At 37.4% G+C, this 24,136-nt stretch overlaps 1 protein-coding gene across 3 annotated transcripts in view; it reads left to right on the top strand.

The window, feature by feature from the left end:
* GABRA1 (gamma-aminobutyric acid type A receptor subunit alpha1) overlaps positions 1-24,136 on the top strand; it is a 60,367-nt gene that overhangs the window by 16,922 nt on the left and 19,309 nt on the right. For all 3 annotated transcript variants that reach the window (XM_033432032.2, XM_004271963.4, XM_033432033.2), the window contains 4 exons: positions 2,030-2,097; positions 9,394-9,614; positions 12,618-12,700; positions 20,182-20,325. In XM_033432032.2, coding sequence (XP_033287923.1) covers positions 2,030-2,097; positions 9,394-9,614; positions 12,618-12,700; positions 20,182-20,325 — 516 coding nt within the window. The remainder of the gene's footprint in view (positions 1-2,029; positions 2,098-9,393; positions 9,615-12,617; positions 12,701-20,181; positions 20,326-24,136) is intronic.

The following is a 24,136-nucleotide window of genomic DNA, read 5'->3' as shown; positions in this document are numbered from 1 at the left end:
AATGAAAGAAAGGACATAATTTTAATTCCATAAGTGTCACTCAAATCTGTAAGATATTCACCATAAATCTTATAGTTTATAATCTGGAGAGAACCAAAACTCAAACTTGGGAACAAAATGAGGTTTTTTGCTTGATCTAGAAGGGGAAATCTTTAAAGAGAAAGATGAAATTGAGCTCAATTAATAAGATAGATTCTAGCTTTTGTGACTAGATAGCATGTATTTTCTTTTCATTATGGTTTTTAATTGAAGGTCATTCCTGACATTCTAATAAAGTATGAGCTCTTGATGGAGTCATAAGAAATAGCAGATATTTAAACTAAGAAAAGAATCAGGGCTTCCTTGGTGGCGCAGTGGTTGAGAGTCCGCCTGCCAATGCAGGGGACACGGGTTCGTGCCCCGGTCCGGGAAGATCCCGGAAGATCCCACATGCCGCGGAGCGGCTAGGCCCGTGAGCCATGGCTGCGGAGCCTGCGCGTCCGGAGCCTGTGCTCCGCAATGGGAGAGGCCGCAACAGTGAGAGGCCCGCGTACCGCAAAAAAAACCAAAAACAACAAAAAAAGAAAAGAATCAGTCTAGTAAAAAAAAATATATATATATATATATATATATATGGAAAGAGAGTGTGCAATAGAGAGACGTATACATTGCAGAAGTGACTGCTGGAAGGGGTGAGAAGGGGGACTGGTATGAGAGGCAAGTGGTTAATACAGCTGAGACTTATTGCTGACAGCTGCTCTTCTTAAGCGACGCAGTTGCGGCAGGATGTTGGATGTTAAAGCTGAGGTTGGAAATGAGTTCTAAAAACACATCTCTATTCTCTTTGTCTCAAACTACCTCCTCTATTTTGAAGCGTTAAACAGTAAACCCCACATAACTATTATGTCAGGGGGCTCATTTAAGCATTTTGGAGCCAGTCAAATTGTTGGGGGGGAAATGGCCTAAAAATATTAGATTGGTTATTGAGGCGACTCTCTCCACCTCAAAATTATTATATCATTTGTTGAGCCAAATTTATACTGAAAGTATTAGCTGTTTACAAGTGAATTGCTAAGGGATAAAATTTTTGATTTTCAAAAGAATTCTTATTGCATGTATTGGATCACCTTTTTAATGTCCTACACCAAAGATACAAATGTCCTGATAAATGAAATGAATTGCTTAAAATACTGGACTGTTATTTCTCAGAGCTAAAGTTGAAAATTACAGAGTCATCTTTTTTCATTTTCACCTCTTAACAAACTGTTTCCTTTTATACAGGCAACATTTTTCTCTTTTTTTTTTTTTTTTTTTTTGGTGAGTGACTGTATTTCCTTGAAAATATCTGTGTTGAGTTGTCACCAAACTATAATACATATGTTTTATTGGTTGAAATATATGCCTCAGAGACCAATAACATAAAATCACATTGAGCTTGAAATGGAATCTATTAAATGAACTTTTGCTGTACCGTCATATGTTCTTCTTATCCTCAAAACTGAAGAAACTTATATAGGTTGTCAGATTTTTTTTCCCAGGTGTAATTTGGATAATTAACTTATGATTTAGTGCCAGAAAGCAATCATTTATAAAACATACCCTTGAGTCCTTAGACAGTTAATAAAGCTCACTACAGTACACTATATACCTCCCAAGAGTAGCCTAAGTACCTGGAGCATCTGACGAGCTGTATAAGACTGTTTAAGCTCAAACCATATCCATATGCTAACATATTTTTATTATAATATGAAATGGCTTGGTATCACTCAGGAAAGTGTGTCCATTCTTAAAGAATTCATTAAGCATCATATGACATCTCCATAAAATCTATCGCCCAAAGTGGCATATTTAGGCTCCGTTTTTCCACTGAAAGATATTCACTGTGAAATTTCATGTGTAAGCAGTAAATTATCAGGACTACACAGTGGACCAATTTTAGAAATTGCTAATCAAAGCCTATAAATTTCCCATTTGGGTGTGAGTTTGTGGTGGTGAGATCTAATAAGGGCTGTTGATAGACATTCACTGTCCCAATTTCTTGCTTCATCAGAGCGTGTAACTGAAGTGAAGACTGACATCTTCGTCACCAGTTTCGGACCCGTTTCAGACCATGATATGGTAAGTGACTGCATTTTTGGTTTTCCTGGGGTATTTTCTAAATTTAACTTTTGAAAGAAAAAATATAGATTAGGTATTTACGAAGCAGCTCGCGATGCCTTGGCTATATCTTCGTGTCTCTCTGTATGCATAATATGTAATATGTAATACATATAATATTTATGTAGTAGAAAATACCCATTTACTTTCCAGACCAGGCCTATTTATGGTTATCAACCACTGCAGTCTTCTTTTGTTCCATCCCTGAAATTATTCCTTTGCCTTGGCTTATGTTCTGCGAGACAAGTACTGTGAATTACCTTATATTTTAGTTAGGAGGACATACTGATTGAAGAATGCTAGGTTTCTGGATAGCCAGTGCTATTATAAAACAGCCATAAACACTGCAATTGCTGAATTATTTTTGGTTAAAAAGGAGAAATGTGTTTAAAAGCTGAGTGAATACTTGACCAGAATTAGACAGAGAATGAAATAACACCTGTGGGAAAGGTTCAGCTTCATTGCAAAAGGCAATCGTTAAATTATTACCAAGAGTGAGAATAAAATGAATACATACCTGTTCTCTCTTTTCCCAACCCAAATGAACTAACATGAATTTCTCTTCTATCTGATGGGAGTTGGTAAATCCGTAGAGCTCTGCAGATATTGTATAATATTTCTGAACTCATAACAGCCAAGCTCCTGTATAAGCAAAAAATCATAAAGAGGCCATGAAGATTCATCGTTATGGATATTTTGAAGATATATTAATTAAATACTATTTTTGAAATGCCTTTTTGTTGATACCACCTTAACATTAAAGTCTTCTGGTTTCATAGTAACTCAGAAGATTCAGAATAAAAGTTACAGAAAATATCCATTTAGACCAGCATTTCCCGAAGTGTGGAAATTCACAGGGCACCCAGCTTGGCAGGGTTAAAGCTCTGACCAGTCCTGAGGTAAGGTAAACTGTTTAACTGCATTTAATCTAGTGTGTTCCAATCATATTTGTCCAAAACCCTTTTCTTCAAGTGATACTTGTTGACATTCTGTGAGTCATACATTGGGAAATGCTGGCTTAGGATAATTAGATACTTTATGCCTAAGAGAGGTTATGAAATGCACCAACTGTACAAATTAGAGTCAGTGGAGCATATGAGAGACAGCAGAGTGCTAGGTAAGAATACAGATCTCTGAACCAGAATGCCTGGGTCTATAATCCCAGCTCCTCCATTTATAAGAGTGTATCCTTGGGGAAGTTGCTTAATATGTCTCTGCCTCAGTTTCTTCATGTGTAAAATGGGAGTAATAATAATAATACTTCATAGGGTTATCACAAGTATTAAACAAATTAATACATGAAAAGCACTTAAAAATCATTGGCGTATCATGAGCACTCAATAAATGTCAGCCATTATTACTGTAAGAAATAGAAATATAAAAGTTAGCCATAATTGTGGATTTATTCCTCTGGCAATTCATTTTGTCATTGTGGTCAGTCCGTAGACCACTTTATTGAAATACTGTGTGATACAATTATTTTTGCTAAATTGATTGCGGTCTGAGGACCTATTGTGATTCTCCCATATTGGAACTCAGTCTTCCCACCACCCTATTCTCTCATGCTACTTTTCGAATCAGGAACATTTAATAGATCCTAGTCAAGGGTAAGGTCAAATTTAAACTCCTCTGCCTGTATCCCATACAATCCATACACGATTTACCACTAGACCTCACTTGTTCCCAATATTTACTATTTAGTCATTCACGTTAGTACTACTTTCTGTGAGGCATAACACTGGGGGTTAGCAGGACTGGCTCTAGGATTCAGGCTGGCTGAATTCAAATTCCTCACTAACAGCAGCATGACCTTGGGCAAATCAGTTAAGGCTGTAAGGCTCAAAGTCTCTAAAGTGAGTATATTATTATAATTACCTATCCTTGTAAGACTGTTAGGAATTTTAAATGAGATATGTAAATAATGGTCTATTGATGGTGCTCAATAAATGGTAGCTATTATTATTTTGCCTCTGAACCCTTTATCAAGCCATGCACTCTTTGTGGAAATTTCCTCTACTCTCCACCCATCTAAATTCTGTATTTCCACAAAAGCCCTAATCAGGACCCAAATGCTTGATGAAAACTTCTTTTTTTAATTAATCCAATAACAAGTTAACTTTTCCTTTCTGCATTATAATCACATTTATTGACTGTAAGGTACAATTTAGCTTTTGCACACTGCTTTGTAAAGTTATTTATCTTACACAAATATCTTATTTTCCTAAAGTGACGCCAAAAAACATAAAGGCACTCTTGTTTTGCATCCCTCACAGTAACAGTGCATTGCTGTTTTACAGTAAGTGTTGAATTTCTACTTATTTGGTGAAAGGCTGAGGAGTCTATATTATCTTTTAAAAATTAAGGTCTTCTGAAACTCAGTAAATAACACCCTCTTTCTTACCTGAATCTTGAGCCTTTTGAGAAATAAGGCTGCAGTGTAAGGGATATGGAAAATGAGAATATCATCTTTATTACTAATAATGATGGTATTGCAAAAGGTGGCTTATATCTGCAGACAAGTGAGTTTCCAGAGAGTAAACACCAGTCAGATTAACCCACCCCATCAGCAGGCAGAGTTGGCTTCCCTCTGCGAGGGTGTAGACTGTCCGTGTAAAACTTCTAGCATAGAGGAACACAGCTGCATTTGTGAGTCTAATGGACAGCCAGCATCCAAAATGCAGAAGACAAGAGGAAGAGGCTGAGATAGGCAAGACTGATTTCTCCTTCCAAATTCTCCTGTCGAATTAAATTATTCCTCCTCTCTCCCCTCCCCAAATAGAAGAGTGTGAGATAAAGGAGAACTTTCAGAAGTTTTACACTGGTGAAGCTCTCTTCTCATAGATGGAAACACTAAGAGAGGGGATGAAGCATTACAAAGAGCACATACTGATAATGATATTACTCCTAATAATAATAATAAATAACTTTTCTCTTTCTATCTCTGGCACCTAGCATGATGTCTCACAAAGAGTAGATGCTCGATAGAAGTTGTTAGGGACAGTGCCCAAATAAAGCCATATGCAATCAAAAAGTTTTCTCTTAAAAATATTTGGTATACCTTTGAGTTATTGGTTCAGATTAAGTTTGATCTTAGGAACCAATGATGTCTTTTGTCTTAGACAAAAGATGCACTCTAGGATTTTGGATACACCATTAACCCTAAGATTATCATGAATCACTTTTTATTTATGGCCTTTGATCAAATATCAGGTAGGAAGAAGGGAACGGAGTCTAAACCAGTGATACCGTTTTGCCTAAAACTCTTGAACAAGACAATATCTGAATTGTTCTATCAAGGGATCAAATTAGCCATAGGCCTGCAACTGGTTTCCTAAGTGACAAGCAGAAACTGTACCTTACCACTTTGAGATTAATCATTTAAACTACATTACTGGGGAATTATCCGTAAGAAAGAGCAGTATGATTTAGAGGCTATCAAAATTAAAAGGCAGAATGACAAAGCTATTTTTCAAGACATGAAATGTAGTTTTTAAACTGAGCGCTGATAAAATATCTAATTAATAATAATAACCATAACAACATTCAACACTATTGAATGCTACAATATGTTAGGCACTGTGCTAAGGGTTTTATAGATCATATTTCTTCTAATCCTCCTGCCAACATTTTAGCTAAGTGTTATTATTACCCACATTTTCCAGAGGAGAAAAGTGACCCAGCTAGGTAGCAGCTTGAACTCAGCCTGTCCGTCCTTAGAGACTCCATAGCTCCCAAGGCATTTGACTTCATCTGGAATAGAAAACAAAATTAGGACAACTCCTTAACTTTATTTTAAAAACCATTAATTGGCAATCAAACCTCACATTCCCAGGGCACTAGGTTCTGACAGAAATATCCAGGCAGCACAATCATACAGCCCTGTTTTCCAAAGCGCTTAAAATGTATTAAATCAAAGCACACACAGACAGTAATAAACGGTGCAAGCGGGAACGCTACAGTACAATATTTATTTAGGAATATAATGGATGTTTTGTCCCAGTCTTCAGAAAAAGGCTCATATTCTCTAGGGTCCTACTCTATTCAACAGGGTAACTTGGAGAGAATTTTCACTCAAGTGGTGTGGGCTAGAACACTGAACCCTGAACAAAGTGTTCACCAGAGCTTCTTATTTGTTCAGGCACTTTTCTGTGGAGTCTTCTGTTTTGCCTCCTTTTTTTGTTTTGCTTAGTTATGACCACTTTCTCACTTTCTTCAGGTTTTCTGTCCTACCACCCTTCCAAAGAAATTGCACTTTTTCCATTCCCAGCTACCTAGAAATCTAATATAAATTTGTGTTGAATAAAAAAAAAGAGAGAGAGAGACAATAACTTTTAATGTTTACTGAGAACTTCTGTGTTCTAGACTAGGGGTCCCCAACCCCCGGGCCATGGACCACAACCAGTCCGTGGCCTGTTAGAAACCAAGCGGCATAGGTGAGCAGCGGGCAAGCGAGTGGAGCTTCATCTGCCGCTCCGCATCGCTCCCATTCCCGCCTGAACCATCACTCGCATTACCTCCTGAACCAACCCCTCTGCCCACCGCCCCGGTCCATGGAAACATTGTCTTCCACGAAACCGGCCCCTGGGTGCCAAAAAGGTTGGAGACCGCTGCTCTAGACATTCTTGTAAGCTGTTCACTTGTGTTGACACTTCTCACAACAGCAAAGTGAAATAAGTATTTCCATGATCAACACTTTATAAATTGGCAACTAGGGCATTAGAGAAAATAAGAAAATGACCTAAGGCCGTTCATCTGGCAGAGGGACGATTCAGTTCTAGTTAGCAGACTTAGAATTTACATGTGTAATCATTATGCTCTGGCTCTACGCTCTCCTTCTTGTTCCAACTTCCTAGAGAAGGGGCTCTGGCCCAGCTTGGTCTAATGAATTTCGACCATGGGGAGAGGTCACACTATACAAGTAGCTGCGGGGAGCTGCATGCTGCTACCATGGCAACATTGCAGGGGCCATTCTCAGGATATGGGAGACCAAATACACTCTTTTTTAGGCAAGAGGTGATCATGATCAACTGCTTTATATCAGTTTTCATTTCCACTTCTAACAGAGGAAATCATGGAAATGAAAGCTAATCCAGTTAATTTTGCCCCTTGTACTTGTGTGTGTGTGTGTGTCTGTGTGTGTGTGTGTGTGCACACGCATGCTTGTGTAACTAGGTATTCGAAAAGAGAGTATCTTAAATGAATTTGGGGATGTCATTGTCCACCATTATCACAGGTAAATAAAGCTAGCTGTAAATATGATAAACTTGTAAACCTTAGGACCTTGGCAAGTTTTGACATAATTTTTTGGAATCTTTGCCTTTGGGATATATCTTGTCAAACACTTGATGATAAATATAGTTTAAGTTTATTTTATATGTAACATTTATTTTAGATTCAAAAATCTCCTTGGAGCAAGCAACAAGTGAACAAATGTTTCAGATTCATGGGGATATGGTCAGTTTAGACATCCTTGGAACCTTGGTTTACGAGAGACTGTTGCCTCCACTGCTGACCAGGCTAAAGTTGTTCAGTTGCATAAACTATAGAGCACTGATTCCTGAGTAATAGAAATAGCATCATTATCATAGCCCTATCTCAGAAGCTTGTCTATTGTCCAGAGAAGAGAACATGCACAGCCCAGAGTAAACCCATACGCTCTGCTTCCCTACCAAGCACTGCTACTCTGGATCTTTTCCTGATATAATCCACAGGCACCCCCCTCATTTCTCTCCCCAAGAAAAATACTATTCTAAACCCAGTTTACTCCTCCACAAGTTTTTCCTACAGCTTCCAAGTCCAAACAGTTTCTCCCTCTGTCAAATTTAACAGATGCTTAATAAATGTGTCTAAGTAAATTCCTATGCCAGGTATCCCAGTGCCTCTCATCTGACACTTCCAGACAGAGAAAACAAACAAAGTAACTTCTCCTGCCTGCAAAGACAGACTGGTGTCCTGTTACACTTTTTTTTTTTTTTCTATCTCAATCGCACTTACCACTATGCCTCGTACATTATAGACTAACCAATAATAATTCTTAGTTACCTAATCAGTAAGGGCTCAGCAATGTCAAACGTGTGCTTTGAAAATCTTCATTCAGTCTTTACCCAAACTTGCATTAACCCCGGGAAAGAGACAGGTAGTAAAATTCATGCACAAAAAGCCTGAACACAGACACTATTGTGCATGTGCTAAAGACGATATGTATAAAAGATTTTAAAAAACAGCTTTCTGATGCATCAGGGTTTAGGGGATTAAGAAAACAGAGCATGATGTTTTCAAGTTAGTCTTCCTTCCAGTTTGGAGCATTCTAAGATTAATGGAGAATGTGGTAATCTTTATTTCAAACCATTGACTTCCAATTTTAGTGTCAGTGTAGCAAGTCCTGCAAAGAAGATGGATATTATTACCCCTTTCAATTTTAGGAGCTGGTAAATCACATTGCTTGTTTTCAGATTAGCAGATGTTTGTCTCTGGGTATTGCCATGAGGAATGCTGTGCTTATTCAAATAAATAGATTCCCTGGCTGTGAATGATGATGAGCTTCACACATTTCTCCTGTGTCTCATACACACACACATATATACTCACAAGCACACACTCACACACACCCGCATATTCTGCATTCTTTTCTTTTTTTCTTGGAAAGTATGCAAATTACCTGAAACAATTTCTTATTTTCAAAATCTTCTTCACTGTGTAGAACTGAAAATCTATATACATTATTTGTGGAAAAAAAATGTTCACTTAGCCAAAAAGAAGATGGGATTATCACATTCACATTAGCACCAAGGATGTCTTGGGACTGGGTGTGGGGTTTTCAGAAACCATAAGAGGGCCCCCCAAATGCTTTATTTTTATAACTAGGATTGCCTAACTTAAACATTTTCCTGTATGTAATAATCTGTAACATGAGTTTTGTTTTCACTTGCAATATATTCTATCTCTTCGAGTACTGATGTGGTGCAGGTGGTGGTGGGAATAGGGTGCTAGTTTCCTTTCACATGTCTGAGGAGATATTCAGCAGAAGTTTTCTCACCAAAAAGTAATTCAGGCATTTAGATATTTTTCAAGTGATTATGTCAACCAACGATTCACCTGATACCAATATGTACAGGCCACCACAAGTTTACTTCTAGGAATATCATCTAGGTCATATTTTGCTTCTAAAGTTGCAAAAATTATGCATCGTCTGTGTAAGCCATTTGCATTGCAAAATACAGCACAGTGAACTCTTTGCCATTTTCCAAAATTACCTAGGAATATACAATAGATGTATTCTTCCGTCAAAGCTGGAAGGATGAAAGGTTAAAATTTAAAGGACCCATGACGGTACTCCGGTTAAATAACCTAATGGCAAGTAAAATCTGGACTCCGGATACCTTTTTCCACAATGGAAAGAAATCAGTGGCACACAACATGACCATGCCCAACAAGCTCCTACGGATCACAGAGGATGGGACCTTGTTGTACACCATGAGGTAAGGATGACTGTGTTCCGTTCGTGAGTTTTTCTAGACCTTCTCTTCCATGTGTAGGCAGTCAACAAGCTGATGGGCCATTGTAGAGCATCTGGTTTCCTGTTTTCCCTGTTTTTCAACTTTAATAATTATTCTACTATGAAAACTAAACTGGCTGAAATACTATGCAAGTATTAAAGCGTTAAGTAAAATGATTAGACAAAATGAAAAAATGTTTACAATGTATAAGTAATGCCATATATATATATATATATATATATATATATATATCCCCAATATGTTCTAATTCAATAGAGGAACTTCTCCCTACTATTAACCTCGTGGATTCCTGCATTCCAGTAAGGTCTAGATTAAATTTCTAGAAGCTATCTCATGGTATATATCTGAAAATGTTTCTATTTAAAAAGGAGAAAAAAACCAGAAAATAGAAAAAGTTCAAAATTTTTATATATAAATTCATGTGGAAGTATACATTTTGAAGAAGTATATTAATTCACAATGATGTTAATTAGACTGAGAATATAAATATTCTTAATTTTGCTTAAATTGAAGACTACATGTATATTTTTGCTCCATAAACATTTCCCCCATTTTGAGATTACTGTAAGCCCAGAATCTGGATACCAATCATTCATTTATGGATGAATGAAAGAAACATGAATTGAATAAAGGTTTGAATATTTTTAGAAAAAAAGTTGTTTAAAAACATTCCTATTTTATGAGAAATTAAGAATTATCCAGGACTTGCGACTTCCCTGGTGGTCCAGTGGTAGAGAATCCGCCTTCCAATGTGGGGGACATGGGTTCAATCCCTGGTCGGAGAACTAACAATGCACATGCTGCGGGACCACTAAACCAGTGCGCCACAACTACTGAGCTCGCACACCTCAGCTAGAGAGCCTGTGTGTCGCAAACTACAAAGCCCGCACGCCACAACTAGAGAGAAGCCCACGAACTGCAGCGAAAGATCCCACATGCCGCAATGAAGATGCTGTGTACCACAGCTAAGACCTGACACAGCCAAAATATAAAATAAATACATAAATCAATAAAATATTAAAAAAATTATCTAGGACTCATTCTGAAGAGATGCAGTTTTTTCATATCCAGATGACTTGTTGGAATGTTGTTTTTATAGATCTGGCCAGCACTTGGTAATTTAGAGCATCCAATTATTCCTTTGGTATGAAAAGGTAATAAAGGCAACCCCTAGACTTGGCGGATTGTGTTTCGAGTGGGAGTAGAGTGATATTTTGACTTTGGAGAAAGCTGCCAGAATTCCTAGCTTTTTATACCCAAATGAAAGAAAAACCGCTTTAAGAGCCACTTCAGATAGATGTTGGACTCAACTAGTAAAAGTGTAATAGGACTGAAAGAATGAAAATTCCAGAAAAGAGAGAAAGTAGAGGATCAGTGGACAGATGTGTTGAGAACTTTCCAGATCATCTAAGCAGGATCTATTTATATTTGAAATTTGAAATATTCTCCCCTTGTAAAATACCCTACACTTGTTTTTGAGCCTAAATCTAGTATCCTTTCCTGCCAGCTGCTAATTATCTAAGGAGGGATTTGTGTATACTGAACAGTTTATCAGTTAATAGTTCCTGATATGTGTAATATTCTTCATCAGTAACTAACCTATATCCCCCTTCTCCTAAATTTCTCATCACCTTTGCTAATGTGTTACCACTTCCCTGAATAGTTTGACTTAAGTATAAGAGTGTAATCATTAATTTACACATTTCATATTTACTTTAATTAATATTGTAATCACTTCATGATTTTACTTGTTATAAAGCCATCTTGCCACATTAGAGTTACTTAATAATATGGGTAAATATATCTCCTGAAAATTATGTGAGGAATTTGGGTGTAAATTTTCCATAGTTCCACCAAATGACATCAAATATATTTCAGTGAATTCCTTTCTTGACTACCCTTTTTAAAACATAAATAGAATTCACATTCCCATTCCCATAACATAGGGACTAAAAAGAAGCTCAGCAGAGTACTGGCTTCAATTAGGCAGTAGATTTGTAGGTAAAACTAAATGGTTGGAATATAGTGAAATCACTTATAAAGGAGACCTTAAGTGAATGTCAGCTTCACAGAACCTGAGGACAGTTCCTCCCTCACCTATTCCTTTGTTGTCTTATGCATTTGGTGCTATATTAGGGAAGGAGGTGGGGAGAGATGCACTTAGGAATGGAGAAATTTGCCTCTCTTCCTTGTTATCCATGTCTTCTCAACCAAGGATGAATTAGTATTATTGCAAGTATTTATTTGCTTACATCCCATTTTATTCTCAAAGGATTTGCTCTGGTAGGTGGATTAGTTGGTGATGCCTATTTTGGAAAACTTTGGTAATGCTTGCCCATCATACAAAATCAGGTGTCACCTATTTTCTCAAAACAGACAAAAGAATGGATAGAATCCAGTCATTGTTGTAAATAATTCTTTATATATTTTATTTTATTTTTTAAAATTTATTTATTTATTTTTGGCTGCATTGGGTCTTCGTTGCTGCGCACAGCCTTTCTCTAGTCGCGGTGAGCAGGGGCTACTCTTCATTGTGGTGCTCAGGCTTCTCATTGTGGTGGCTTGTCTTTGTTGTGGAGCATGGGCTCTAGGCGCGTGGGCTTCAGTAGTTGTGGCTCATGGGCTCCATAGTTGTGGCTCGTGGGCTCTAGAGCGCAGGCTCAGTAGTTGTGGTGCACAGGCTTAGTTGCTCCGCGGCATGTAAGATCTTCCCGGACCAGGGCTCGAACCTATGTCCCCTGCATTGGCAGGTGGATTCTTAACCACTGCGCCACCAGGGAAGTCCAATAATTCTTTTTAGATCGTTTGATTATTAACAGCTCGGTATAGCATTGCCATTTGTGTTTGTCTCTCCTGCTTTCTTAATATATTTGCTATAGTTAATAACATCCCACTTGTATTTATCAGAAAGTATCTAATCTATAGGACTTTTGTTTGTATCCCATATTTCCCTTAATCGATAAGGCTGACAGTGAGAGCTGAATGTCCAATGCATTTGGAGGATTTCCCTATGGATGCCCATGCCTGCCCACTAAAATTTGGGAGCTGTGAGTAAATTTATTTTATTTTTATTTTTATGAGAGGCATGTCTTTAAGCAAGAAACCTCCAGTTAGTTATGAATGTTCAAGAGACAGATAAAGAACATCAAGAATATTTAAACAGTGATTTACTGCAAGTGCTTTCTATAAGTAATAATCTTTGACTTCACTTTTTAATATTTTTTCAGGAAGGGGTTATTCCCTATCTGTCGAACTAGAAGGAAGGGATTTAACTATTTGGTGGAAAAATTCTATTTTTGTTCAAGTAGTATTCATAAAAAACCAAATGGAGTTTGGATGCTTATACCTCATAGATAATATCTTCTTTCCAATAAATGGAGGTCACTGTGTTTATTTTATATCATTACTGACATTGGTTTGTTCTTAAGAATAATTTGACTTGTTTATCAAATGGAAATATTGGTAGGTGGCAAAGGACAATAATTAGGTCCTCTTAATAATGAAGCCTACACCCAAAGATGATGCTAGTAAAGAATTTACTCTAATTATAGTCTTAAAACAGTTCTAGATATGTTTGGATATCTCATGAAGTTCATGTATATATGAATGCTTTTGAAGCTATCTTAGATAAATCACCTTTATGATAACTTTCAGGGTTTCTGCTACTTGAAAATATGCAGGCGCACACGTTACAGGAGCCCAGAGAACGGTGGTCAGCAGAGTTAGGTTCTCTTGTCTTCCTCTGCTTTTCTGCTTTTGATTATAGTGTGCATGCATAAAGTGAGGAGGAATAATGTATTCCTGGTTTCCTGCAGGGGAGTTACGTATAAGGACTGAGTCAACCTCTTGACTAACCTAACCAGCTTTCTGTTCTCACTAGACAGGCAATCTGAGCAACTATTTTGGTGAAGGTATGATTCACAGAAGAAAAATAGTGGTAGTGTAGGAAGACAGCAAGCAAAGAAAATAGCAAAGGGCCTTCGGGTTCCTAGCAGCGCTAGTCATGGAAAGACAACTTTCTCTATTTATAAATCTCATTCTATACTGAAACCCAAGGGTAGACTACTTCAAAAACTGTCAGCTAAACAGGCCTTTGATGATAACTCCCTCCTATCCATTTTCTTCCCCAATTTAATGTATGTTCTATACCATGAACTATTATTTTTTTCTGATTACCGGTTCCATTTTTAACGATAATATTATGTATTATGTGTTACTTGTATGCCAGGCAGTGTACTAAATATTTGTATATGCATCAGCTCATCTAATCCACAAAATAATCTTATAGTTAGGGATATCATACATCATAGTTTGCCTGAAACAGTACTGATTCATGACTAAATCCTGGTATAACTAATAGTACCTCCTTTTGGCTTCAAAAATATATTGTTTTAGACAATTAATTTTATGTTTAGTATATTAGTTAGCTCACTCACTTTTAAGCAGTGAGTATAGCTTAAAAAAGAGGAGTTTATATTTTTATACAAGATATATGAAGGTAAGTGACTGTTGGTTAATTGCTGGTTAGTTCAGCATCTTAACAAGGATGCTGTCTTAAGACGTCCTTAGAAATTCTTCCTGATGACAGAATGGTTGTTGCAACTCCAGCCATTGCCTCTGCTTTCAAGATGAAGAGGAATAGTGGGAAAAGAAGAAAAGAGTAGTGCCTGTGTCAAAAAAGTAAAATCTTTCCCTAAAGATCTAACAGGTATCTTCTCACATCTTATTAATTAAAGCTGTGTCACATGACCAATGCTAACTGCAAAGGAGGCTGGGGAAAAATATTTTTACCTAGGCACATTGTCATCCTGAAGAAAATCAACAGTGAGGAGAAAACAAATAATGTCTCATATAAGAAAACTGAAATTTAAAGAAAAACAAGTAAGCTGTTTTCCACCTCAGAGCCTTTGCACATGCTCTTTTTTCTGCCTGGGTTACTCTCCCCTTGGTTTTTAGCATAGCTGGTTTTATTTTTTAAATATTTATTTTATATATATATAAAAAATATATATATATTTTAAATATTTATTTATTTTTTTGGCCATGCCTCACAGCTTGTGGGATCTTAGTTCCCCAACCAGGGATCGAACCCTGGCCCTCGGCACTGAAAGTGCCGAGTCCTAACCACTGGACCGCCAGGGAATTCCCCGTGGCTGGTTTTATTTATCCCCTACATCTCAGCATAAATATCGGTTCCTAGGGCCTTTCTTGAAGCCCTTATCAAAACTTGTAGGTGCTCCCATCAGTCTTCTTGATCACAATACACATTTATTTTATACTATTTATCACAGAAATAATTATTAGTTCTGTTAACATTGTTATTGTCTGGAGACTGCAAACACCATGACAGCAGAATCTATTCTGTTCTACATTTCCTAGCACAGAGCCTAATACAATGTAGGCACTCAATAAATATTTATTGAATGGATAAAGATGATAATAATCAGCTTTTAAACGCCCCTTCAGTGTTTAAGCCTCAGAAATGATGGCCTCAGAAAAGAGGGTTTAAGGACTGTGGGGAATGAAACCTCAACATCAAAGACTTAATATTGAAGAATAGGCTCAGAAGGCACATGCTCAGTGGAAGGGAACACCATGGAGAATTACTGTTGCCTGCCAGTAGCATGGGAAGATGCAGCAGTGGTCCATTTATTGTATAGTCATTTCTCCAACGTGGCCTAACTAGTGTATTTCAGAGATAAAGAAACTGAGGCAAAAGTGAGATAAAAATGCTTTGACCCAACTTTTAAAGCAAACACCTTGCCAAAGTATCAGAGAAAATAAGGAAAACATAAGCAAGATGATTTCACAATAATTTAGTAAAGCACTATGTAATAAGTGTTCATGAGGTGCAGAAGCAACTTCATCCATATGTTGATAAGAACCAAACCTGGAAAAGCAGATGTTTTCCTTACCACTCGCCATTAGATTCTGATTGTCAGTGCTACATTATACTTTCTGCTTGTTAGGGATAACACCCTCTGTATAAGGCCAGATAACTCAAACACAGTATATATACATAAGGCAGCTGACATCTTTTAACTGCTTTCTGAGGAATTTACAAAATAAGGCTTTGATTCTAGAAGAAGAGATTCAGATTATATTCTGACAATAAGGTCTAGGCAAGTGCTAGACGTAGTCAGGACATAATAAATGATCATTTCCTGACTGATTATCAAGCAGTGTCTTATAAACAAGGAGAAAGGGATAAATAGAAATTCAAAAGAATTCTGAACAATAAATAATTCTAGAAATTATTTGGTGTACCTGCCTCATACAAATGGAAAAACAAAGGCCCATAAAACCGAAGTGACAGATGCTCTCCTGATACTGTCTATGCCGTCGTTTAAAAAATTTTTTTCTTAAGTAATCTACTGATTTATTTGAAATCTGAGCTTAACGTTTTTGACTACATAGCTGAAGACTCTTTCTAACCTTCTTTTCTTTATGCTAAATACTGTCAAATCAAAAAAGTTTTCATAGGACCTACTTTCCAGATATGGAAACAAAGAAATAATAAGATATATCGCCTATTGTGGAACTTTAGGTTGAGTTTTTAGGTGTATCTGTCTTCTATATTTAAAACAGCAAATTTCATCATGTGAATTTACTCTTCATTTTGGAAGATTTCTATTGAGAGATGTAAACAATGAGTAATCTCTACCTTCACAACAATAGCATATTTATAGTAGATTTCATACACAATGGAGTTTCTAAAAATTGCAAGAAATGAGACCCTGAATTATATGAAATGAGAAGTCGATGGTAACACATTTTTCTTTTCCCTCTACAAGTAAATTAGCAGCCCATTGGCAACACATAACAAGGTATAAAAAGATAAGGTCCAGGGCTTCCCCGGTGGCGCAGTGGTTGAGAGTCCGCCTGCCGATGCAGGGGACACGGGTTTGTGCCCCGGTCTGGGAAGATCCCACATGCCGCAGAGCGGCTAGGCCCGTGAGCCATGGCTGCTGAGCCTGCGCGTCCGGAGCCTGTGCTCCGCAACGGGAGAGGCCACAATAGTTAGAGGCCCGCGTATCGCAAAAAAAAAAAAAAAAGATAGGGGCCAGCCACTGTTGCCAATGACAGTGTGATAAAGTAGCAAGAACTCTAATTTTTACGAAATGACACAAGGTTTAGAATTGGTTTCATCAATAGTTACATGACCACCAGTTACCTTTGCTTGGCTTTTGAGCATATATTAGAGAGTCTTTGCCTAGAAAATTCTTACTAACAGCAGTGGAGTAGAATGAATGCCATTCTATGTTCTTATCTTGGTTTTCCCAGTAAGTAACTATGCACCCTTAAACAAGTCATTTAATGTACCTGTGCCCCAGCTTGCCATTTGTAAAATGAAATAAACTATGTGACTCTAAAAGTTCTTCCCCATTAACATTCAGTGATTCCAGGTCACCATAAACCCAGTATGTCCTCTTTGGTAAGACCCTTCCACTTGACAAACAAGAGTTTATCATGACCAGAAAAACATTTTACTGAATATAGGTACCTACAAATTTTAAGTGATATGGTTCCTTTCAAATGTGTGCTCTGGCCTCTCCAAAGGGATTTTTTTTTTTAATAAATAAAGTTTTAGACCCTCCTATCAAATGCAATCATGCCACTATATACAATTCTGAAATGCTTAATTTTTTTTTTGTTTTTTTTTAAGTCAATGAGATGTGTTAAGTCAATGGGAGAAATCCTTTCACAATGTATAATAAATCCTCACGTTGTACACTTCAAATATCTTACAGTTTTATTTGTTAATTATACCTCAATAAAGCTAAAAATAAATTAATAAATAAAAGACTACTGCAGTTAAAAAAATTTCAGTGAGGGCCACCACAATTAATAAAATAAAAAAGGCAATGACGATAAACTCCAAAATTATCTACTGTCACTCTTACATGTTTCTGAAAGAAGCCATAACCACTAAATTAATTCCTGTATATTCTCTCAAACTTCTGAAAAAATTTGTTTAAAAAGCTATCTGATTGCAACTTGGTTCAGGAATGATGCTGGAGCAGATAGGATACCCACATAAAATCTGGGGAATACTAGCTACATTTTTCTGCATCAATCACCCAGAAACAAGTGGTCACTCTAAAGAGAATGTGGTTCAGAGAATGAGGGGCACGGGCTCACATCTGGTTTTAGGCAGCCTCATGTTTGTGTGAAAAGGCCACCATTATTTTACATCTCATAGTATTGTAGTTTGGACAAATACAAATTTGGACAAAGTATCCAAGCCAGGTTACCATGGGGTGAGGGTTGTGTCGAGCAGGGACTCATTAAGACTTCTGAGCCAAAGGCATGTTTGCCTTTGAGGGCCATTCCTCCAAATATATATATTAAAAATGTATTTTCATTTTTATTTTCTCTTTTAAATTTTTATATTTTATATGATGTTAATAAAAAGTTTGATTATATTCATTTTTTTCTTCTGATTTTAAAAGAAAGTGAAACATGTCTGTGCCTCCTAGGTATGGAGCCTACTGTCCCTAATGGAGAAGTTGGCCAAGGGGTAAAGCTTTCACCATAAGGCTAACTTTTGCTATCATATCTCACACTCAGAAGCCCTGGAAACTGTTTTTGCTACTGCGATATCCCTTCAATGTTTATCTCTCTACATCTAAACAGAGGAGAATAGGTACCACCATTACAACCTAAATGACGTGGGTGTTCTGTGACTAGAAATCAGAAAAGCTATGGAATTCCTTCTCTTTCTTCTTCTCTGTCTCTCTCACTCTGTACATCTCCCGTCTAACCTTCCTGAATTAAAGATAAGGATTATGACCTAACTTCTCCTATAGGAGGATGACTAGGTTAAAGTGTTACATGACAAATAAGAATGACTGAGAAGTAGAAAGAGCTGTACGGTCCTCCTCCTCCTCTTCCTCAGCATCATGAGAGTAAATATCTATGAGAAGGATAATTAATTAAAAAGAAAGTAAAATCACACACTTTAAAAATGGAGATATCACCTCACACCAGTCAGCATGGCCATCATCAAAAAATCTACAAACAATAAATGCTGGAGAGGGTGTGGAGGAAAGGGAACCCTCTTGCACTGTTGGTGGGAATGTAAATTGATACAGCCACTATGGAGAACAGTATGGAGGTTCCTTAAAAAACTAAAAATAGAACTACCATATGACCCAGCAATCCCACTACTGGGCATATGCCCTGAGAAAACCATAATTCAAAAAGAGTCATGTACCAAAACGTTCATTGCAGCTCTATTTACAATAGCCCGGAGATGGAAACAACCTAAGTGTCCATCAACAGATGAATGGATAAAAATGATGTGGCACATATATACAATGGAATATTACTCCGCCATAAAAAGAAATGAAATTGAGTTATTTGTAGTGAGGTGGATAGACATGGAGTCTGTCATACAGAGTGAAGTAAGTCAGAAAGAGAACCAACAAATACCATATGCTAACACATATATATGGAATCAAAAATAAAAAAAGGTTCTGAAGAACCTAGGGGCAGGACAGGAATAAAGACACAGATGTAGAGAATGGACTTGAGGACATGGGGAGGGGGAAGGGTAAGCTGGGACGAAGTGAGAGAGTGGCATGGACATATATACACTACCAAATGTAAAATAGCTGGGGGAAGCAGCCACATAGCACAGGGAGATCAGCTCAGTGCTTTGTGACCACTTAGAGGGGTGGGATAGGGAGGGTGGGAGGGAGGGAGACACAAGAGGAAAGAGATATGGGAACATATGTATATGTATAACTGATTCACTTTGTTATAAAGCAGAAACTAACACACCATTGTAAAGCAATTATATTCCAATAAGGATGTCAAAATAAAAAAAGGATGCTTAGTAAAATTTCCAGTGTTATCACATTTATCATGACCTTCCCCTGGCCTGATATAATCTGGACCCAGGCTATTGCCTCTAACCTCATTTCAACTCTTCATTCTGGCCACATTAGTCTTCTTGTTCTTCGTTAAATATGTCAAGCTTTTACCTGCCCTGGAGGAAGAAACTTGTTAGCTCATCTATCCAGAGTACCCTTCCCCAAGACATTGCTCCCTCTCACATTTCTGTCATGTATTTGTATAAATGTCATTTCCTCAGTGAACCTCTTTAGTCCCTTACCTAGAATAGGCCCCATCCCCTCCATTCTCTATCCTCATATCTGTTGTATATGGCTTTACTGCATTTAACACTACTTGAATTATGTATTCATTAGCTTCTCTGCTTTTGTCCCCACTACTGCAATGCATGTTCCACAAGATCAGGTGTTTGTTATGTTCACTGCTGTATCCTCAGCAAGGTACTCAGTCCTTTGTAGATGCTTAAATACCATTTGTTATGAGTGAACTGATAACTGAATGAATCAGGAAAATGTGTCAGTTTTCCTAAACTAAGGGATATGGGCTCTCCTTTCCTAGGCTGACCTCTGGAACCATGTGTTAGAAAATATGAAACTGATAGAACACACCAACTAACTAGGAGAAGCAAAGCGGCAAAACACATGGACCATCTTCCATTCTTTCCTTTTAGATGCTTACACGAGAGCAGAAGTTGTTTATGAGTGGACCAGAGAGCCGGCACGCTCAGTGGTTGTAGCAGAAGATGGGTCACGCCTAAACCAATACGATCTTCTTGGACAAACAGTAGACTCTGGAATTGTTCAGTCTAGCACAGGTGAGTGCCATTTAGTTACTTTAGATAGGGGAGAAGGACCAGAAAAAGTTTTTGTAAGAATGTGCAAATTCAGTTAAGTCCCTCAATGACACAAGTAGAGAGAGTGAAAATTGCACTAAACTGGGGAACAGTTGGACTGGGAACTAGTGTAAACTCTATAGACCTGTGACCTTGAATTTGACATTTAATGCCTTTTGGTCTCTGGGAGGTTTTGTTGTTGTTTGTTTGTTTACAAAATGAAGAAGTAGTTCCATGTGATCAGGGTAGCATTGTATTTAGACATGTGAACTTTTGGAGATGAATATCCGGGTTAAATCCTTATTCCTCCAGCTTGCCAGTTAATTGTGGTCACCTCACAGGGTTGTTGGAAGGAATGAATTAAATCCATGAAGAGTAATCATCACACTTCCTGGCACATAAAAAACTCTTAATAAATGTTAGCTATTAATATCATCTAGGCCCCATTTATTGTCATGGTTCAATAAATCTTGGTAAATTTCTAGCGGCAATCATTACGCATAGGATACCAAAAAGCCTTTTTTCCCCCACAAATCCATTTGTAACTCTAGCCAGGGATCTTCTACAGCTAAAATCTACACTGATCACTCCATTCTGGAATTAAAAGTAGATGCACCACCATCCTTCTTGGTACTGTAACTGTTTTACCAATGAAATACTCAGAATTAGATCAGATACTATGAAGCAGCTGTATCTAAAATTTTAAACTTTTGAAGTTGCTTCAAGAAATAAGATGAGTTTAGTTATGCATGTATCCCTTTTGTGACTAAGGGATATGTGATCATAGGGTCAGATAATTATAAGTAAAATTTGGATTCTAACAATTAGGAAAATGTACTCCCTTAATACCAATATTTTTAATTATGTTCAATTACTGAAAGCTTAGCAAGGATCAACAATTTTATGACTGTATCTAAAATTTGAAATTAGTTCATTCACTTTGATTTGTAATTCCTAAAAAAAAGACAATTAAGTGATATGTAAAGGCAGAATTGCTCTTTTTCTCAGGAAAATTTCTTCCTTACATTTCAGACTTTATATTAGGACCATGATCATTATAATCTGACCATTCTAAATTCAAGTAATAGGTCAATATATCTTACTTTGATTATTGGATAATTGCTGCTTAACAGGATCTGTCTTTTGCTTACTTTATAGCATCCATGGCTACTATAGAAGTTGAAATATTTATGTTTCTTGCTTTGAAAAATGGAGAAGATTTTCCCTCAGCTTTGCCTACCTTAGAAATGCACATGGCATAGTGGGAATGTCTTAGGCTTTGCAGTGAGAAAGATGTGGGCTCAAGTCCTAGTCCTGCCTCTTAGAAGCCTGGTGACTTTGGGAAGGTCATTTATCCAATTAGAAACTCTGTTCTCTTCTAATATTGGCGAGTCTGTAATTTTGCATTAAAGATGAGATAGTATAAAACGCTAAACAGAGTGTTATACAGTAGATGCTCAAAATGGTGTGCAATAGCTGTTGTTATTGTCCTGAAAATATCCCCAAACGTGAAAAATACCGAAAATTTTTCTTCCTCACCAAGTTATGTTGGAAAAGATACTAAAATGAGCAGTGCTTACTTTTTAAAACTTGAATGCTATTATAAACTGGATATTGTGGCAGGTGCTACAGTCGATGATAGACAAGACATATCTCGCTCTCAAGAAATCTGAAGTCTAAAGGAAGACAGACAAACACAAACTATAGTTATCAAAATGGGTGGTAAGTGTTGTGATTAACATTTTTGTGAGGGCAAGTACGTGTCCGTCTTCTGTATCCCTATGATTTACTACAGTAGATGAAACAGGAGGCACTAAATAAATATTTTGAATTAATGAATAAAAAATAAATGAATCTAGCCTGGGTAATCAAGGAAGGATTGCTGCAGGGGTTGACTTTCATTTTGTCAATCTGTATTTGTTGGGATCCAAGTAATCACTATTCTAGGCCCAGGACATTCAGAATAATAGACAAAGAACTTCCCCTCAAGAAATCCTCTCCCTACTATCATTAGAATGGAGGTTAGAGGATGTCAGGGAAATAGTAATTCAAGTGCAATAGCATGCATGCAATAGGACAAATATATACTACGGTTGCTGGGAGGAAGGAGTGCTTCCATTCTCTTCTAACGCTAGTGAACTTGGTGTGTCACTGTATCCCTCTTTATATTCTAGTTCCCATGTCAGCAAAATGAGTGGCTTAGTCTGATGAACTTGGAGACCTGTTTCACTTTTGGTTTCCTAAATCAGCCTACCTACATTCCTGTTACTCAGAAAAGATATACAGTCCGAAAAGGGCAATCGGAGAGAAAGAGTGGTCCAACCCACCACCACCAAGCTGGCTAGACCTCATAAGTTAGGCTCATTAAAAGTCATCATTTCGTGTTAGAGCTGCAAGTTTATCTGTACAAAATAAGAGCTTTTCCTTGTCATTCCAATAATGGATATGGGGGGAGGTGGGGAGGAGAATAAAGAGCAAATTCTCAAATGTGGGAGCTCAGTTTGATGTATGATCAAACTGTATGATGTAAAACCCTGAACTACCCTTCCTCTGGGTCTCCTTTAGCTCATCAAAAATCCACCTTGTTACATTTCTATGAGAAGAAACAAAGATCTTTTGTAAGGTCTTCAATCCCATATTTCACAACTCCTACAGAGCCTTGAAAACATTAAGATAAATGACATTGAGTGCTATTATCTCCCTGTTTCTGCCAGAAGACTAGGAATGGTGGCAGAAAAGTACACACACATTGAGAATGATTAGATAAAAAGCACCTTCTCTTACCTTAAAATTCTCTGTGGGGAGAAAAGCAATTCAGGTCACCTTCTAGAAGGTTAGAAGGTGTTTCCCCGCTTGCGTGCAACCAGCACATGTGTGAATACTCATTCACACACACTACCAGTGACCTCTTTCAGGTCAAATACCTCTAGATCACTTCAGTGCCATAGGAGGGAAGATATGAGGCTCAATCCAATACTTGGATTTTTCTCAGTGCAAACATATTAGAGGGACAGTCCCTTCATTGGAATCTGCCATCAGTTTGGGGGAAAAAATGAGTTGGAGACTTAGTTTGAAGTGCACTTATTCACCTGGCAGAGCAAACTTGTTACAAGGACACAGAAGGATGAGTCTAGTCAGTTTTCACATCTGATGCAATTCTCTGTTATCCATTCATTTATTCACTTATTCCTTCAACCATTTGCTCATTTACTCTGTTTGACACTGTGATCGGGCCTGGAAAAGAGAGGTGAAGGACCCGTAGTTCCTGCACTCAAGAAGCTCATGGTTGAGTGATGTAAGTAGCTAATATGCATTGCGTTGTTCTAATCCTTACAACAGGCCGAGGTTGTAAGTATTATCATTATCTCCATTTCACAGATGGGACATAATTGAGGCCCAGAGAGGTTTAATAATTATTCCAAGGTCACACAGCTAGGCAGTGGCAGAGCTGGGATTTGAACTTGGGAAGTCTAGCTATAGAGTGTGTGCTCTCAACCACATGACACACTAGTAATAGGCAAGATAGACATGTGAAAATGCAACAATGTGGTATAGCATGGAGCTTAAGGGGTGGATTCTGGAGTTATACTGTGAGGTTTTGAATGTTGGTTTTACCACTTATTAACTGTGTGACCTTTCTCTGTTCATCTTTTCTCTTGTACTACTTGGAGATGATCAGAGGATCTACTTCATGAGTTACTGTGAAATTGAAATGAGAAAAATGCATGTAAACTGCTTACCAGAGTATCTGACATGTAAAAATTATATAATAAATATTAGATATTACTATTAA

Source organism: Orcinus orca, chromosome 3 (genome assembly GCF_937001465.1).
Source record: "Orcinus orca chromosome 3, mOrcOrc1.1, whole genome shotgun sequence".
NCBI classification, from domain to species: domain Eukaryota; kingdom Metazoa; phylum Chordata; class Mammalia; order Artiodactyla; family Delphinidae; genus Orcinus; species Orcinus orca.
Note: the sequence above shows the minus strand (reverse complement) of the source record. Positions and strands in the feature narration are given on the sequence as shown.